General features: G+C 41.2%; 1 protein-coding gene across 2 annotated transcripts in view; it reads left to right on the top strand.

Moving 5' to 3' along the window:
- Positions 1-640: 640 nt before the first annotated feature.
- Positions 641-19801, top strand: part of SMAD2 (SMAD family member 2) — a 52716-nt gene continuing 33555 nt past the window's right edge. For both annotated transcript variants that reach the window (XM_037373825.1, XM_037373824.1), the window contains exons 1-2: positions 641-733; positions 12236-12529. In XM_037373825.1, coding sequence (XP_037229722.1) covers positions 12294-12529 — 236 coding nt within the window. In that variant the 5' untranslated portion in view covers positions 641-733; positions 12236-12293. The remainder of the gene's footprint in view (positions 734-12235; positions 12530-19801) is intronic.

The raw sequence follows: 19801 nt of genomic DNA, 5'->3' as shown, positions 1-19801 counted from the left end.
GTGGGGACACAGCGGCCTTGTGTCCCCTGAGGGGCCACCATGGCCTGAGGGAAGGGGCTTCACCCTTTGCCCAAGGAGCATTTAAACTTTGATTTAGTTACGCTTTATTGGCTGCTCGAGGACAGCAGGCGGCGGTATATCCTCGCCGGACCCGCCACAGTGCCTGAGGTAATTTCTGGCGGGAAGGAGCGCACTACTTTTTCTCAGCTCCCACCCGGGACCAGCGCGGAAGGCTACGGCAGTCGTCAGCTGTGAGCGCTCACATTGCCAGTGCGGCTGCGCACCTGCGGGTCACTCAAACCTCCGCTCCGCGTCGCCTTTCCCGATCAACCGCCCCTAGCGGGCGTGTGGAGCCAGGAGTGACAGCCGGCGCGGCTAATGAGCGGCGCCGCCCCGCCCCCGCCGCGCGGGGCACGCAGCACCACCCACCCGGCTTCGGCTCCTTTCGCCTCCCGTCTTTTTTTTTATTTTTCTCGCTGTATTTTTTTTTTCCGCCGCCGGCAGTCGATTGGTGGCTCAATCCGCCAATCGACGGCTCGGGCCGGGCCTCGGCTCCCGTTACCCAATCCTCACCCGACGTTTCTGCAGTGACGGGGGGCCGAGCCAATGTGCCGTCTTCCCACCCACTGCCGGGGGCGGGCAGAATGGGAGCCAATGGGCGCGGGGAGGGCGGGCGCGCAGGGGAAGGCAGCGCTGAGGGAGGAGAGCGGCCGCGCAGCTCGCTGAGGAAGAGGTCGGTCCTGGGGCGGTTTCGGCGGGCGGCCCGGCCGCGCCGCGGGAGGGGAGCACAGGGTGGCCGCTCCTCGGGAAGGGGCGCCCCGCCGGCTGTGTACGGGCTGGGGGGGGCGGGACGGGCCTGGTCCCGGCGGGGGACGGGGGCGCCTCCCCACGCCCTCCTCCCCCTTTGTTGTGGGACGCGGCCGGCGCTGAGGGCGGTGGGCGGCCTCGGTGGGCCCCGGCGGCTTCCCGGGGCTGGGGGGCCGCCTGTGCCGGCGGGGGGGAACGGCCGCGTGGGGCGGGGGGCGGCTCCTGCCGGCCGGTCGCTGGGGCTGCGGGAGGGGAAGCGGGGTTGGGGGGAGGGAGATCGCTGTCACACCCCCCACCCGCCCTCCACGCGCCGCAGTAGCCCCTGACGCGGGGCGGGTAGGGCTGGGAAGGGCCGGCTTGTGCTCTCCGGCCTGTGTATGGGGGGTGACGGGAGGGGGGGACACCCACAAAAGTTCTGCCTCTCCTTCCTGTCCCCCTCCCTCTCTGCCCGGTCTTTTTTTTCTTGCAGAGATTAGGAGTGCAAAACTTCGTGCCGGGGTGGTGGAGAAAGTTAGGAGCAAGTTGCACAGGAGTGTTTAGGATTGCAAGGCTTTGCTTCAGCCAGTGCCCTTTTGTCTGTTCCTCTCCTAGTCCAGAGCCATGGATGTGAAATGCACACTGCCTACACCAGAAATGCGAATTGAGATCAGTGGTTTTCTTCATGGCATTAGTTTTAATGCTGTAGCTATCAATGCATTGTAAGATGTAAACAATCTGTTCAGTGTTTCATCTACCTAGATAAGCACAGGGGAGAAGCTGTGTTGTTATAATAGCAAGTAGTTGGTGTTACTGCACAGTTGTCGAGCTCCTATTTGTAAATTTTTGTGGGGAGTGGAGAGGAAGAGAAGAAGTGTGACACAGTATGGTCTTTCAGTCTTCACTCAGGGGAAATAAAAGGAGAAAAAAAAAAAAGTGGATGAGTGAAGAGCCCTTGTGATAGTCTTGGAGAGCTGTTGAATTGAACAGCTGGGATTCAGACTGCAGCCTAGTCTCATGTCTTTTTTGTTGTCCGCCACAGTTTTTTAACTACAAAAATCCCCAACACATGTATGTTGTGTTCTTTTCAAATACTTTAGAAACAAGTGGATGGCATGAAGAAAAAGTTGTTTGCTGGATTTACCAGACAAGTATTTCTGAAAATGCTGCTAGCAAATGCTGCAACCTGTATATATTGCTTGTAGAGCTCATTTTATCACAGTTCATGGTTATAAACGAGACAGATTCCATCTGTAGCAAGAAGTTTATAATGACAGCTTATTAGGAGACCGCACATAACAGCAGGTTTGCCTGTTCTTAAGTGTTCCTCTCTTAGCCTGGAGAGCTGTACTTTCAGACTGATTCATGACATTATTTCTGTGGGGGCTGGACTCTGCAGTGAGAGACTGATTAGTCTTTGCTCTGTTCTCCGGGGGAGGGGGGAACCCACCCTCTTGTTGTTGTTAAGGTGAAAGACTTCTCTTAGCAGAACAGGGTTGCTGTTCAGACTTTCCTATGCTTTATCACCGTGTTGGAGTTCTGCATGGTGCGTGAGTAGATTATTTGTGTGTTTGTTCCGAGTTGTAGCTCTAAAACTTGCAGTGTTTACAAACTAGTGAATGGGGGTGTGTGTAAGAATGTAAGTAAAGAGAATTTTGAAGTCCCTTCCCCCCATTTGCTTAGCACTATCATGATGAAAGGTAGTGTTAGTTACAAATCCCTTTAAAAAGAGTAAGGGGAAGATCTCATTTAAGGTGATTTAAACTTAATTCAAATATGAGTCTAAGCACATATTTAACAATATATTGGGATGTTTAATAGAGTAACCTGGCAGTTGATTGTTGTTCTGCAGTTGTGTGGCTCAGACTAGGACTGCACTGACAGTCAGAGAAGCGAACAAAAGTGTTTGAAGATCCAGTTTTCTTTATGAAAGAAGCTGGGCGGGTGTAATGTAATCTTGGAGAAGAATTTGTCAACTTTCCTGAGGTTCTGTTTGATGATAAAAAGAAGAATGCAATTGAAAAAAATGAGGTTAAAAAAATTGGTCTCTTAACTGATCTGTTCTTTTCCTCCACACAGAATCTAGATTCACAAAATCAGACAAGCTTGAATTACACAGGGAATCTCCAAATGAAAGGCCCTCCTGGGTCCTCCCATCTTCCTGTTCCACTTGATCTTTCAGAAGTGTTGAGCACCAGTTGATATAATTGAGTTTATTAGAGCTCAAAAAAAATCTGCTACTAAGAGGAACCTTAAAAAAACAAAACTTTTTTCCATCTCTCTAATCCATTTCCCACAAGTACTGGGAGAACAGGCTTTGTAGTAGGTTCTGGATAACAATGAATCTGAGCTCTGCTTGAGACTGAAGAGAATTCCTAAGTTTTATTTATATAGAGTACGCAAAGTTTTAATTATTATGAAAAATATTCTAGTGTTTTCAAATTTATTCAATGCTGCCTTAATGGTTGTGCATGTAAATGCCCTGTAATTGAAAGCATCCATTTATGGGCCTGACTTGCTAAGTGAGCTGTAAATTCTGCTTTTCAGATTGGATTTAATGACTTTTATCATAAAGCCATAAACTGGTTGTGAACTGTGCCGAGAGACAAACAATACCTAAGCTTACTTTGCCAAAATATTTGTAATTGTTGATTTGTTAAACTGAATTGCTGCAGGTCATGCGATGGGATTAGTTTTTTGTAATAGAATGGAGAGTACAGGCAGCCCTATGTTCAATACTCTCTGGGCTAGAAGAAATTGGCTACTGCAGAAAACCTTCCTAAACATTGCTCCACTTCTAGCAGAGAAACTGCATTACAAATAGTAAGGCTTTGTTCCTGATGAATTTTTATTATGATGATACGTCTTTGATGGCCATAGTGTGAAGTAAGACCAAGAAGAGACTGCGAGGGAGAAGTTCCTGAGTCTCCTATCAGTTTAGTCTGGGGCTCGAGCTAGATTTAATTACAATGGAGCAATATGAGCTTACCGTCAGACAATCTGGTGCAGCATCAGCTCTGCTTATCAAGGAGCTGTGGGGGCTCGCCTGTTTGAAGAACATTTAACTTTAGGCCTGTATTGAAAATGAACTTGCAATAACTACTTGTAAATGCAATTGTTTGTGGCTTAACAAAGTGGAGAAGCTGCTGAGCCGTACAAGTAAAAATAAGAAGGTACCTCATAACCAGTACTGTGACGGTTCCTGTCAAATTTAGCCCAGTATTTATTTTCTAAAGTGACAAAACTGTTATTTGTTACATATGGAAAACTAGTCAAAACAGATGAGGTGAGAAGAACTTAAAAGTGCTGTGGTTTGGAGTGGTTATTTGGTGCTTTTGTGGAGCTATTAAGGCCTTTTAGTTTTAAGGAGCAGTACTGTGAGGTTGTTCATAATAGTAAGTGGAAGAAGTTTCGTGCTTTGCAGAGACAGGTGGATTGGCCGACTGCAGTTGTAGTAATTTTCCTCTTTTGCAATTCTAGGAGAGTTGCTAAAATACGTTGTTCCTATTAGTAGCTTAATCGAAGGTCAGCAAAATTACTCTCTCTTCTTTTTCATGTCTCCAGTTGCATGCCATTTTAGTGTACTATGAATGCCTGTGTGCTAATTTTCTAATAGGACTATAGCTTTTCATTACTACATTTGTCTGTAATTTGCAGCAGTCCTTAGTAATTGAAGAAAAACCCAGCTTCTGAAGCTTTCATAACAATATGATCGTGCTTAATTTAGTCCTGGGTATGAGAAATATGAGTTTTCTCATTTGATTCATTATCAAACTTCACAAAGTGAGTGAGAGGGAAAAAGTGTACTTTCAAAGTGGGTGGGTAATTGTTTTCAGTGAGCTATATAAAGATACTACTGTTATGCAGTTTCAAGATGCATTGCAATACCAGATAATAATAAACTTAATTAATGTGTAAATTGAGTCTCTATGTAGGCATGTTTCAAATTCTCATTCTAAAGCTGACCCAGAGGAAGAATTTTCTTTGCTTCTGCTCCCTCCCCCATGGATCACAAGCAACCTGCCTTGAACTTCATCAGCTCATGTCAAAGCTGAACCAGGACCTTGGCTTTACTTCTTGGAGCTTTGGCCTGTGAGCTGGCCAGATGGAGCTGTGGGCCAGATGGAGCCCCTTGGGAGGGAGCTTGTTAGAGTCACTCCCCACTGCTGGCCTAATTGGCTGAAAAGCTGAACTGGGAGGTGGATCTGAGGGCATTGCTCAGTAGGGCTGGATTCCCCTTCCCCCAACTCTCCACCCCCACCTTCCCCAAAGCAAAAAATCTTAAAACACTCCAAGAACAGTAAGGGAATATCTGAAGCTGTCCTACTCTGACCTGAATATGAGGAGAGAGGGATAGGCACCATCTCACTTTCTCATGTGCTTCTTCTTCAGAAAAGTATGTATGTGGCAGTAGGTTTGAGCTTCTCCAGTATGACAAAACAAGGTGTCTCATATGCATTTGTAGGGGAAGAAAGAATTAGCCCTCCTGGAACCTCAAAAGGCAGTTTTTTGAGGGGTTGCAGGTGCAGTAGAAGTAGTAAAATGTCTTCTCGTGTCTGTTCCACTGAGTGATTTAACTAGAGTGTATTCTATCTGAAAGGGAAAAGACTGGCTTTGATTTTCATTTGAGCTTCATAGAGACTTCAGGTTTCCTGCAAGTTGAGGTTATTAATGTTGGGGAGAACTTTCTCAGATTCTGCTGAGAATAAACTATCTCCTTGTTTGGAACTACACAGGCTAAAGGATCCAGAAGCAGGTCATAAATTAGGTTTGTTTTGCTTCTGTTCAATGCAAGATTAAATACTTATTCTATCGTTTCTCTTAAGTCTTAATGACTTTGGCTTAATGTAGGAGGCATATGCAGTACTGCATAAGCTATGCCCTTTAGAACTTCAACTCTCAGTATTCTTTAACGTAACATAAGGTCTTGATGCTGCCTTAAATAGTCTCTGCTTCAATTAATGATGCCTTATTGTGAGGCCGGTACTATCACAGGGGCACGTGTGGAGGCAAAGCGTGGATAGTCTCTCATCTTCTAAAAGATTTGAAACATTATGCATTTGGTGAAATTGATAAAGAATCTTGTCCAAATTCCAGGATTAATGAAAAAAACATCGCCTTTTAAAATATCACAAAAATGGGAATAAAATAGGGAGGCAATGAGCTTGTAGACTTTCTCTCAAATGCCACAAATTATTTTCCTCGATCGTCTTTCCTCAGGAGCTTAACTTCTGTCCTCTTTATTCCAGAAGAGCTCTTGCAAATGAAATTCCTCTAAGCCAGAATACTTCTAGTAAAACCATGAGAGATCAGATTTCTTTATTTCAAGTTTAAGATGAATAAGCAGACTGATATGAAATATGTTGCATAAGGCTTTAGAATAAATTAGCCAGAAATCACTTGATATTTTTGGTAGCACCACTGTGTTTATAGTATGTTCCAGACACTCAGCAAAGGAAAATTTCCCTTGAAGATTTCAGTCTGCTAGCATGTTACCCTTAACGTTTTCTTCATTTCTGTGCTTAGTTATTGCTGGGATCTTGGGCTTAATATTTAATACTTGTTCCAGAGAACCACAGTAGAATGGAATAATAGCAGACATGACTCAAACTGTGACTTTAAAAGTTGCCAACTATGACACTGTTTGACCAGCTATAGAAACATGTGTGCATCAGGAAGCAGAGATACAGTACGGGGGCAGAGATGAATCAAATACCACCAAAATTAGGCAATTTGTGAATTTTCCAGTGTTAATCTGTTGGGAATAACAGCACGTGCACCCTGTGTTCCATCAGTCTAAAGAAACACTCGTACCTCTCTGGGCAACAGTGAGTACTCCTTGAGTGTTCAGAGCTGCAGTTTTAAGGCACAATCCAGAGAAAGTGGAAGGGGATAAAACAGTGGAAGTCTTCTGCTATGTATTGCACTGCTGCCTTGATAGTAATGGTTCAGCTACAGTTGAGCTCAGAAGGTGGTCTTGAAAATCTCCCTGCAATTACTTACAGAGTCTCAGGATGTTGCTGTGTGGTAGTGAAAATCGGGAATAGTACACAGGAAGAAAAAATATCAGATTTGGGCTATGGTGTTGGGGCTCAATAGAAGAGGGTGAGTAAAGGAGAGACAGCACAAAGAATAAGCGATGGCAAAGCATGCTTAAGGTCCTTAAAAACAAAGACCATAAATGAGTACTTAGTCTTTGGAGATGATTGGAGATGATAGACTACAAGGAAATTACAAAAACTGTTGCATGGAAGAAGAGGCATTACATACTTAGTGTGTACTTAACCTGTGGCCATTTTAGTAATGTGGAAATGTTTCTTGCAGTGTTGGCAAAGATTGTTTTCCGGTTGTGTTTAGGGGGGAAAAAGCATTTTATCATTTTTTTTTGTGGATGGAGAAAGTGTACAAGGAAAAAGATCAGAGGACTATTTTTAGCAGGAGGCTAGTGTCAACAGTGACAGGGTGTGAGAGAACAATTCTTTAGGAACAAAGATCAGAATTCCTGGTATCAATTTGAAGGCAAAAGTTACAGGTTATGGAATGGGATTTGCTGGTCAAAACTGAGCTGCAACAGTGACTCCTAAACCCATTAGTATAAAGATGGTATCTGAGACTGTCTGAGGTGGATACAGTTAGAATCCAAAGGAAATGTAGGCCTCCTCACTTTTATTTGAGCTGCTGCCAGGTGTTCAGCAGCAGACATATACTGCCTGCCTTCCATCTCCAAATTCCTCATGAGGTGTAGATTTTTGTCTTTGTACTATTTTAATTATAATGTTGAGAGCTTTTAGGATATGACCAAAAAGATACATGGAAAGATAACTGCAGACTGATAAAATTTTTCTGTGGTCTTTAGGTCAGTCCTTATGCAGTATCTTCAAGTACTTGTAATTTAATTGAAGTAGTAAAGCTTTCAGGCTTGGCGTCTGCCCAGGGAAGCTTCCCAAACTGTATGAGCTGCGTTCAGATGCTTGCTTTGTGACAAAAGGCTGATAGCCCTCTATTTGGGGGAGGCATGTGATTCAAATGTACGGAATCCTGAAGCTTGTGGATGAGATAGAATACAAACAGTTCTTCAGCAGAGCTTGCAGTGGTAGAATATGAGGGGCTTTCTGAAACTAGGAAGAGAATAAATTAAAATAGCTAGAAGTACTTCTTTCAACAGTGGGCAGTTACATTCTGGTGCTGTCTGCCACAAGAGGTTGTGGAGGCAGATTCAGAAAGTGGTTAGATGAATTTGTGGACAGCAGGTCCATAAATGGCTGCTAACGAGAATAGGTAGGAATGTAGCCTTCAGTTTCCTGCTTTAACAGTTTAAGATGCTGAAGAATTATGAGGAGAATGAGCTACAAACTGCCAGGATCATGTGCTTTGAGTAGCGTGTCTTTTGCCACCTTTGGAGACATCTAGCCTAGTGCTAGATGCACCACTCTGACCCAGTAGAGTATTTCTTATTAATTTCTTTATTGCTGCTTTTTTCTTGCATAATGTGCATTTATCCAAATTGCTTATAGTTCAACCTAAACATGCCTTGCAATTTGCAGTGCCTCCTCCAGGCTGGGAGCAGAGTGCCACTTCTGCGTAAATTAAGGTAGCTGAAATATTCTCCCGTGAGTACTCATCACAATCAGCTGAAGTATTAAGCTGAATGAAGTCCTGTCCTACTTGTGTCACATTCTCTCTGCTCACCCTTTGAAAGATATGGGGCCACTACTGGAATAACTTAGTGAAATTCCTGCTGATTCTTCTGGCAAATGCCTGACATGGCAAAACAGTAGCTGGAAGGAAGAAGTTAGTTTAAGCCTCACAGACTTTTAGTCTGCAGCTGTGGTGTATGTTGTGTTGTGTGTGGTTTTTTTTTTCAATAGCTGCTAAGCTGCAATAATCATTGTAATAAAGGGCTCTTTAAATTGTCCCTTTGCGGTATTTAGGTTGTTTTTTTAAAAAAATAATTTTCACAGGGATAGCAGGTCAGCCTGTGCTTTTTGACAACTTCTACAGAAGCTGGATGAGCCTATGTCTGTAATGGAACTGGTTAAAACTAAGTGTAATAGCTGGAAATTTCTGATTAGTTAGGTCTGTGCTTACAGTCTTGGAAACGGGAAAAGAAAGATTGTTTTTTGCATCTGATTATGTCAGCACAGTATGAGTGTTCAAATATAAAGAAAAACTGAAATGTATGGGGTTTCTGAATTCTTCCCTGCTGTAAGACTTAAATGGCTCAGTGTGGATTTGAAGCAGAAAGGAAAGTCTTAGTTAAAAAAAAAAAAGCACCAGAGAATATAGATAATGATATATAGATCAGTGTTACGTCTTAAGGGAGAGAATACTGCAAAATTGGACACATCATTACAAGTAGTATTGTAAAGCTGAAAAATTAGATAAAAGCTTTGAGAATATTTAGAGAGCCTCGAAGAATAGGCAATTTACCTTGGTAAATGAGACCCCACTGAAGTGTGTTGTATAAGGCAAACAATTAAAGGAGTATGCTGGGGCATTGAAAGGTGTCAAATTTGAAGCCAAAGAACAGGAAATACGTGTATTATGTGTTAGTGAGCTCCAGGAGAATTGGCGTGTGGATAAGTGATGGTAGTTGTACTTGGTTGCCTACATCTGTCAGCATTGAATGTAATGTTCAGATATTACACCATCAATTGCTAGTGTTTAAAATATGATCTTTGAAGCAAAAGAGGCTATCTTCTTTGATTTGGTTGTCTTGAATTTCTTGTGTATGCCTCTGAAGCATTTAATGCTGGCCTTGCTCAAAAGCTGAAGTCTTTTTATAAAGCTCAGTGACTGCCATTCCCTCTTTCAGAAATCTAGTGTGAGAATTTCTTAGAACAGCAGAGGCCTTGCAAGCCTCCTGTTTCATCTCTGGAGCTAACTCAGTCTACTGTATTAGGGGTCTAATGTGTTTCACTCTCAGGTCTGCAGACAGTTCAGAACATGTGGAAAGGGGAGTGTAAGACTGCTTGATTTGGCTTTGCTGCCAAAATAAATGATCTAAATTAAAGTACGTGCCCAGGTTGCATTTCCAGCGCTGCAGTCAACACTAACACCACTGTTGAAGGCTGGGGCTGGAGTCCTGACTCCGCACTCCTGTAACCCAGCTGACATCTGCCTGAGTACTGAGTAGTACCATGTGTGAGCTGCTGCAACTTCTTAGCCTGAAAGAGAACTTGGCAAAAAGAAGTCCAGCTTGATTTTTACTTGTTATCTAGCTGCAGTGTTTGTGGAAAGGTATTAGCACAGGTGCCGAGGCGCTAGTGGTGCCACAGGAAAGAAAGGAAGGAGACCTGGGCTTCCTGTGGCAGGAAGCTGTTGCAATGGCTTGGCTCCCTATGAAGCTGTACCCTGAGTGTCCTGGTCAGGGTTTAATTTGAAAATGCTGGATATTGAGTTTATTTTTCTTGTGTTTGCTGCAGCCAGGGCTCCAGTATGATGCTTTTGCAGTCTGCAAAACTTGCGGTCTGAAATATTTGGGACAATTCTGTAATAATTTAACATTATTGAAAGAATAAAAGTTCTTTTCATATTGTTGTCTTATGTGAAAATGAATGTTTTGACTTTTTACCAGGGCCTCTACTGATAGGATGAGGAGCAATGGTTTTAAACTGAGAGTAGATTTAGATTGTATATAAGGAGGAAACTTTCTACGATGATGGAGGTAAGGCACTGGAACAGGTTGCCCAGAGAAGCTCTGGATGCCCCATCATTACAGGTGTTCAAAGCCAGGTTGGGTGGGGCTTTGAGCAACCTGGTCTGGTGGAAGGTGTCTCTGCCCACGGCAGGGGGCTGGAACTAGATGATCTTTAAGGTGCCTTCTAACCCAAACCATTCTCTGATTCTCTAATTTAGGATAGATTAGTTTGAATGACTTGCATAAAGTTACAGTGTTAATCTTGAGTCCCTGTTAATTGCAACCTCTGTCTCCTCGATCACAGAAAACTGTAGTTGCTTTGGTCTTATTTTTGAGTGCTCTCAGAAGTTGTTTTATGGACATATAATGTAGTTGAAACAAATGTCATTCCAACTGAATCTTCTGTTTTGTGGAAGTTGAAAAGTTATGATTTAAAGTTACCTGTAGAATGTAATGTACCATTTGATGACTTGTTGGTCCTCTCTGAAACTGCAAAGACATGGAAAGGCATAAATTAGCCCTGAATACTGTAGCCTGAAGTATCCCAAATCAACTATGCTGTTTTGCAGATGGAAAGTTTCAGTAAGATGAAGTTGGTGTATTTTGGATAGAAGTGAGGATGTACAGGATGGAGAGGCATGTAAGCTGCCTTGAAAGCTCAAATAGAGTAGCCTGAAGGTAGTGTTAACTCTTAGCTAAAACAAGGTCTTTTTGGCTGACTGAATCAAGTTACACAGCTTGGAAATATGGCAACTTTCTGTACTTCACATATCCAGTTGCTGCCTCAAAATAAGACTGCTTTTGGCTTCAATGCCATACTTCTATCCGTATGACCTTTATGTCCTCAAGCAATTTCTAACAGCTGTCTGCCTGAAATAAGATGGTTGATGTGGGGCCTATGTTTTAATACCTAAAACAAGCCTAATAAAAGCTGCAAAAACAAGGTCTTTTTTTCTAAATGGCTATCATTTCTCTTTTAAATGATTTGAAGTGTGAATTGCAGTGAATGCTGAAAGAGCCCAAATTTCAGCACCCTTCTAATCTTTCATTTTATATAAACATCCTGATCATGTAGTTGATCCTGAATTAAAGGCTATCAAAATGAAAAGAGACAATTCTACTACTCAGGTGCCTGCAAACTAAGATTTTAAATAGCCTTTAACAAATTTTGAAAGACTTGATTATTTTAAGTACTGCCAGTTGAGAAGACTCGTTATCTGTAGGCTGTTGAACTCTAGATGGAAAGGTGGCAATAATCTTATTATCAAACTTCTGAGTGAATTTCAAATTGGTGTCCCCAGTGGTACAAAAATTGGTAGTTATGTAAAACATGACAAACAAAATGAAAATAGGCTTCTAAAATGGCTGGCTGTTGAAGACTTCTGTCCAACCATAATGACTAAATGACATTCCAAACACAATTTTGCTTGCAAATTAATTTGGAGATGGGCAGAACATACATCTACGTGTATGCAATTTGTCAATCACTTGTGGAAAAATGTAATAAATGATGAAAACAAGCCAGCCTAGGTGCAAACCTAGACTCAAAATTCTGTTTTCTGGAGTTGACTTTATCCAGGAAGGGCTTAAGGAAAAATTAAATGCCTAATCCAACAGTAGCCTTAGTCTGCACTGTTGATGAGTCTGTAGTGAACATGCATTTGAACTTTATCAAACTACTTCTGAATTGTTACTTGACTTGGCTTTAGGATGCAGTGCCCTGTGTCATTTGGTAATGAAAGGTCCTAAGCAAGGTATTTGTCTCATGTGAAAACTCAGTGCTAATGTGTCTGTTTTGGTTTGTGTTTTTAGGGATCAGACGGGAATCTCTTAATTTATTGCTTGCTGGGTGTTCTGTCTGGTGAAAGTCATGTCATCCATATTGCCATTCACTCCACCAGTTGTGAAGAGACTTCTGGGGTGGAAAAAATCTGCTGGTGGCTCTGGAGGGGCTGGTGGTGGTGAGCAGAATGGTCAGGAGGAAAAGTGGTGTGAAAAAGCAGTGAAAAGCTTGGTCAAGAAGCTAAAGAAAACAGGACAGCTGGATGAGCTTGAGAAGGCAATTACCACTCAGAATTGCAATACAAAATGTGTGACAATACCAAGGTAAGTGCTGTTGTGTTTGAAATGTACAACCACTTAAGAAATGACTAAATGGATGTTTAGGCTATCCTGTGAACAAATGACTAAAAAAATCAGTTGCATGCTTTTGATTCTTCAAAAATTCTTTAAAACCTGTTTTGGTTTTATATAGTGCTTGCTTATGAGTGAATCGCATGCTTTAAAGTCACAATTTCTAATAATATCCTTACATTTCAATTTTCATTACTACATAGATTCCAATTTGTGTGTATTCTGGTGGTGCCTAGCATAGCTCTTAGCTTGTAGCACTGCCTGTGCTTTTATTTAATAACCCTGTCTAGAATCAGAGGGGCATACTTGAACCTACACTTCCACTTAAAAAAAAAAAAAAGATAGTTTTTCCTTGGTCAACACTTCAGTCACTTAATATTTTCAATTGTATCTGGTAGTTTTACTTAGATTGTACAAGCTGCATCAGTTCTCCCTTTTGAAGGGAAGTTTTATTTTTGGAGGCAGGTTGTCTGAAGACCAGTTTATTTATTGTAATTATTATTTGTTACTGGTTAATGAAAGTGTTTTTTATTTAATAACTTTGAGTATTTCTAGAACTGCTCTTCTGCTCCTGACACGTATATACATGTAGGTGAACGACTTGCATTCTACCCTTTTCACTTTCTCAACTTAATTCATAGCAACTGCTGTGCAAGAGGCAAGGGTTGTGTTTGTAAGTATAATGCAGTCTGCTCTTGATTCATGTTGTACAGAAATCCCACAAAGGTGCCTGTGCAAGCCTGTTATGTGTGACATAAGTATCAAATCACTTCACAGGTGTGTGTTTTCTGTAAAAACGTTAAGAGGATCTGGTGGCATAGGAATATTCTGGGCCCTTAGCCCCTTGACACTTAAAATAATTTCTACGAGAGAGAAACTGCATCTAGTTTATGACCTTAATTTCTGTATTAGCACATTCATCCCAGCTACTTTTAAACTTTGTATTAATCATAGTGCAAAATAGATTTGACTGGTGTCAGTAATGATTTCCATATATCCCATGTGTTATAGCTGATAATGGTTTTAGCATTCTCTTCTGGATTTGACACAGGTTTTGGGGAAAATCATGATTATGCACAGAATGAATGACTACTTTAATTCTGTTCTTTTTTCTGTTCACCTTTTGTTTTTAGTGCTTCCCTCTGCTTCTATTTTCTTCCCTAGAGCAGTCCCAAAATTCTCTGGGTTTCCCTTCTGCTTTCTTCCTTTTGCCAGCTGGAAAACAACCAGAAATGAAATATTGCAGCTTTCTTGTCTTTGTGTATCAATAGACTAAGATTGGAACTTGACATGAGATGGCTATGTGTTTAGCAAGTATTTAACACGATGAAGACTAAAGGCTTAATTGGAAGGAGTTGCATATGACAGAAGCTAAATATGCCGTTCAGAGATTCACTTGATATCAAATGTGTATCTAAGTTTTAGAGCTCTTTTAGAAGCTCTTAGAGGGACTTCCTAGAGTTCTCCTGCAGGAGTACTGGAGCAATAAATATTGCTATTTCAGAAGAATAGTTGTCTAAATTTAATTTTGTATAAATTTAATGTATGAAGAGACAAACAGTATGCTAATATATCATTGTTTTCTTAGCCTACTTTGAGTATATCCTCCTGCTTGCATGACCTATTGTTTTAAAGTCGACATAGTAAACTCTTTAAAACAGAATAAAACAGAATCTGTTGTACTCTGTATAACAACCTCCATGTTGTGAATGGACCAGCAGTTCTTGCTGGGCTGTGAGGTGCTGTTCTCATCTATCTTCCAGTCAACTGTAAAAAGGACTGGACCTTGGCGTTACTTTTCTTCACTACCTTAGGAGTAAGCTGGCAGCTAGAGAGCTTTTCAAGTGATGTTGGCTATTATACAAGATTTAATTTTAAACCAAGAAATGGCTTTGGTATTACAGGATGAGATCATATCAGGGTTGCCAGCAGTGCTATACAGATTTCTTGAGTTTCATAGTTGGCTTTTAGACTGTTGATATTATTTCACTTTGACAGCAGTAGTCTGGGTTCCCAAGAAAGAACAAATGTCAACTCAGTACTGTAATGACTTGTGGAGATTCTTGTTCTTGGATTTAGTAAGCTAATGAAACTGCTGCTTGAGACCCGCTTTAATGAATGTCTTAAAGATCTGCAGATCAGCAGGGATAAATAACAAAATGCTGAATTTGAAACTTTTTTTCCTTCCTAGTCAGCAGGAAGCTTGAGGTGCTAAGCTGCTGAGATGCAGTTCTGATGTGACAGCTGGGCTAACTTTCCAAATGTTTGTGTGTGTGTGCATGGGTTTTTTAACTACCTTTAGATTTACTTACACTGTTTAACTCAGTGTAGATATTAAGTATGGGATGCTTCTGTTTGCCACTGTTGCATTATTCCCTCAGCAGAAGTTTCAGTTGTGGTTTTACAAGTTTCTGGTCCCCTTGGAGATTTTCAGAGAGTTTGATTCAGTAGTTTACTATACTTTTTCATCGTTAAAACCTAAAGCAACTGAACACCTACAAGCTTTTTCTCAAAACTGAGACCAGCTTGGACAAAAGTTGAATTAAATTGACTTTTCAGAAATCCATGTATGCTTTGTCATCGGTAGTCGGGCAGCGATTAGCATTGTATTGTTTCTGTGCTGTTCGTCAAGATGCCTATGTACTAAGTGAGGCTGATAGCGTGTGTACTGTGCAAAAGCAGCTCATGGTACTTAACACAACTTCTTACACAGACTAATAAGAGGTTCTGAGAAAGCAGAAGCAAACAGATGGAGTGGATGTTGGCATCGCACAGCAGCAGGGGTGCTTAGCTCTTCATAAGTGGGTCAGTAATCTAGAGCAGAGGCTAAATAAGTACAGAGGTCCTTTTGACACTAGCCCTCTAAGTAATTTGTAGTTATCTTGCTGAATCCTCCCAGCAAGCCAGTGGGATCCTAATCGCATAATCCCTGTGTATCCTGAAACATGTTGGCACGTAAGTTCACTTTTCTAAAATATGTAATGAATTTGGTAGAATTAAAGATCTTGTCTTTATGCACTTCCTTGCAGTTTTGAGACAAATGGGGCACAAGAAGTAGTCGGTGAAGAAACAACACGAACTTCCCTTCATACAAGGCGTCTTCTAATGGAAGTTTCTTCCTTATTGGCATGGATTGTGCTGATGAAATAAATACTTTGTAACTAGTGATAGCTAAACTCCAAGCCTTTAACAAACCAAACTGTGCCATGGAGGGAGTAGTCAACTGACATGTTATCTTATTTACAGAGTTTCCAGTGGTGACAGTACAGCCTATTAGAATCCAAAGTAGGGAAACACAAACCACTCCTTTCAGTGTCACGGTATTTTGATGTGATCAGCTGTGTGTTTTTTCTGTCTTAAAAAGAGCATAGATATACTTCATGCTCTTTTCTTGCACCTTTTAAAAAAGACTTACCAAAATGCAGTTGCTTTTGTAAAATGCCTGATAATGTACAACTAGTTACAGAGTTTAGTTGTGGCAGGTTTGGGGTAATGTTGACCTGGGCTGTTGTAGCTCCTATGTTTTCAAAATTTAAAGAAAAGCTAGGGGAAGGGAAGCAGAACTGCGTCCTTCCTGAGCTGTAACTAGATACATCTGTAGTACATGCTGAATTCTGCTTCCATGCCAACATTTGGGTAATGTGTCAACACTGTTAGGTCTTTATCTTATGTGAAGGGTGAGTAGTAACAGAGATGACCTGCCTATACAGAATATTCCTCAGGTACAGTGGTAGTCCTCATTTGTTGGATGTTGTAATCTGTTCAGTCTTCCACAGAAGTCTCCATCTTGCACCGTACTTTTGCCTACCTGTTGTTGAACCCACAGAGCACTGCTGTGCCTCATTTCCTTGCTGGCAGTTTCCCTGTTCCACTGCTGGCACAGTCCACATGATGCAATGCTGAACAGAGGCATATGAGAACACTCAATATACGGGTGCACCTTTTTTTTTTCCTTCCAGTATATGCGGAAGCATAAAGAGATACATGACTCCCATCGGACTTGTCATCTCTAGCTTTCAATCGGTTTAGCTTTGCATAGTGACCATATCTTTCATGTGTGCCCTGACAAAGGCTATTTGTAGTTGGGAGTAAGGGGGCCCCTAAAAGAAAGATGTGTCGGTGACAGTATACTTCTGTATTATCTTCCAGATATTTGTGTACTCATCTCAGTACAGTGTAAGTGTTTAATACAGCATCAAAATGACTTCCGGATTGATACCTTAACAAACTTTCTTCTTGAACAGTTACATTTTTTTGTGGACATTAATAGTAGTAGTTATATTACAGTTACTATGTAAACTTGCTTTTGATACAGTGTGGAGCAGTACTTAACAGGGCTCAGCTTTAATGGGAGGTCCTGAGTTTCTGCAGAGGAGGTGAATTTTTATCACTGTTTTGCATTAGAGGAAACTACAGCGCAAAATAGCGGTGTTGAATGTTGGTGAAAAGTGATCTGGCAGATACTAGCTGAAGTAAGGTTTTAAAACTAACTTCCTTAAATCCCAATCCAGATATTCTTTGCTGGGGTGCTAGTAACTTGTGAGTGCTGTAGTCTTTGGCAAATTCCAGCAGTTCCTTCCAGTGCAGAGAGGAGGCTAGTACTCCTGTCAAACTCTTGCTTTAGAGCCTGCTGTGCCATTAGAGCTTTATAAGGTATTATCTGAAAAATGTTTTTTCTTGCTTAACAGTCAATATGTATGTAAAAAGATGTAGTGTAAATGTGCCCTCTTTCCTTCTTGCTTAACATGAGGATAGCATCCCTGTGCTGTTTCCAGATTTTCAGAAGCTTATTTTTGCTTTTTCTGCAGCCTCCCAATTCTGACTTAAGTGAGAGAGATAGTGAGAGGGGATCAAATCCTAACATTATTTTTTGAGGAATGTAGCTGATTTGTGGAATTTGTAGTCAACAATTAGATATCTGAAGCACCTGGTTTCTGCTTTAAATATGAGATGAATTCTGTATTTTTGTACCATCCAGAGGTAAAGAAGAAAACCCTGCAATGGGCTCCATGGTTTTGGTAATATGGAGAATTTTGAAGGGAGTGTTGGGAATGCAAAGCAGACAGCTGTAAGTGAAGTGGTTGGCTAGCATTGAAATTAGGAGCTACTTATTGACCAACTTTGCTAACAGCAGTGTTTCTTCGAGCTTGTTAGGATGAAGTAGTAATATTTTAAGTAATATTTTAAAGCTGTATCTGTTGCGCATCTTTCACTTCAGCCAGTAGTGAAGGTTGGGAACTTTTGAAACTGCTGTCATGGAACCAGTCATACGCTGATTCTCCTGGTAACAACGTGCTGATGGTAATTAAGCTTTACATTCAGAATACCTTTCTAATACTTTTTTCCTTAAGAAAGCAAAAATGTGTGGTAGTGCATATTGACTGCTTCTGAAGCCTGTAATGCTTTTGGGTTGTTTGTTTGTTTTTGTGAAGCAAAAATCTATGTATCCAGGAGTTTCTTTTCCATGTGACTTGTGATGACAGAAGCCTAAAAGGCTGCTCCTGATGTTAAAGTGACTAATGCTATTGACACAACTTCTTTTCTTATACTTGCTTACAGTGTCCAGGACATAAATCCAGTACATCTCATATATATATGTGTGTGTATATATATTTCTGATGTATTCTATGAGGATTCAGCTACTTAAAACTGCAGAATCTGGTGAAAGTTCATCAAGCACATGAAGATGAAATTCTCTGAAGAAACTATTGATTTCTTTATTATGCTAGTGTTATTCCTTCACTTAGTTGTTTTGCAGCCCTTTCTTCATTCCCTGCAGTGAGTTAGGATATGGTATGCATAAGATAAGCAACTTAGGCACAGCTTATGGCACACATCAAAATTGTTTTCTGAAGGTTGGCTCTCTGTATTAGTTAGTATGAGCCTCCATACATGGAACTTAGTAGTGCTGATCACAGTGTGTACAAAGGATTTAACAGCAGAAATAAAGTGGGGGTGGGGTGGGAAGACCTGTTTAAAGATGGGACAGCTGGCTTGGAACTGCTGTTTGAGAGCAAACAAGCAAGAGTCTTTTAAAATTATGACACCTTGATGCCTTTTTTGTGTCCTGAGTAAAAAATTATGACACCTTGATGCCTTTTTCGTCTCCTGAATAAAAAGTAATTTCTAATTTAGGTGTAAAAGGCATGGTTTTTCTTGAATATAATCCATGCTACCAGTTAGCATGTTTTTTTTAATTCCTTGGAAATATTTGTCAGGAAAGTGATCACACAGCTGCATGCAGTAACCTAGTTTTAAGGATGTTTTTGATCACCAGTAGAGCAGAGTTGTCAAGCTAATGCAGCTTCCAGAATTGTTTTCAGGTGTTAAGATCTTTCCCCAAAATAGGTTACTTCAGAGGACAGCAATACAGAAATTCCTTTGTTCTTTGTCAAGTTAAAACCATAGAAGATAGGAGATTTCAACAATTACACTGTGGGGGAAAGGTTCCTCTGGAAACTGTTTTAGGAGAGTTCCCAACATCTGCTGCTAAGCTCTGAGTGAGTTAGCCAACAGGACAGCAGCAGGGAGTTGGATTGGCACAGTAGATCCTAAAATAACACTGCTATCCAGACAGAGGTGAAGTCTGTTTTCCCAGAAACAGAACTTGGCACTGTTAGTACGAGAGCTGGGATAATTCACTATTCGAGTTGGGGATGGGCATTGATTCTTAATCATAGCTCACAAATTGCAAACTGCTACGTGTAAAGGACATCCTCAAACCATGTAGTATATTTGTCTGAATGCATTCACTTAGATGTAAATTGGTTCTATAAATGTTTGAAGCCTATAGTTGAACATCTTAAGCTTTCTGAAATAAGTATAGATACTTAAAACAGTACATCAGAATACACTAAAGCACTGTTTTTATTGCTGAGATTACAGGAAGAGCGTGCTTGTAAATTGTTTGTTGATAAGCTGACTACTTTTTCTCATGACAGGATTACTGAGGATGAAGCAGAGCCCCCTCTGCTTTTCTCTTGTTGGAATTTCAATAAAAGTTATGCTTTAGAACAAAGCCAAAGAGATCCTTCCTGGAAGTGTGGCAAGAGATAGCTGAGAGTTTGCGGAGTGTTGGCCAAAATTAGCTTCAAAATCCCCTGATCCTTGTGATAGCTGGTGCTGTGCAGACATTGAATGTGTTCCACTGGGAAGACGTGTCTAGCAGGAGGATGAGATTGCCCTTGCTCTTCTCAGTCCCATAAATACAGTGGGACTTGAATGTTGTATCTACATGCCCTGTGA

Source organism: Falco rusticolus, chromosome Z (genome assembly GCF_015220075.1).
Source record: "Falco rusticolus isolate bFalRus1 chromosome Z, bFalRus1.pri, whole genome shotgun sequence".
NCBI lineage: Eukaryota > Metazoa > Chordata > Aves > Falconiformes > Falconidae > Falco > Falco rusticolus.
Note: the sequence above shows the minus strand (reverse complement) of the source record. Positions and strands in the feature narration are given on the sequence as shown.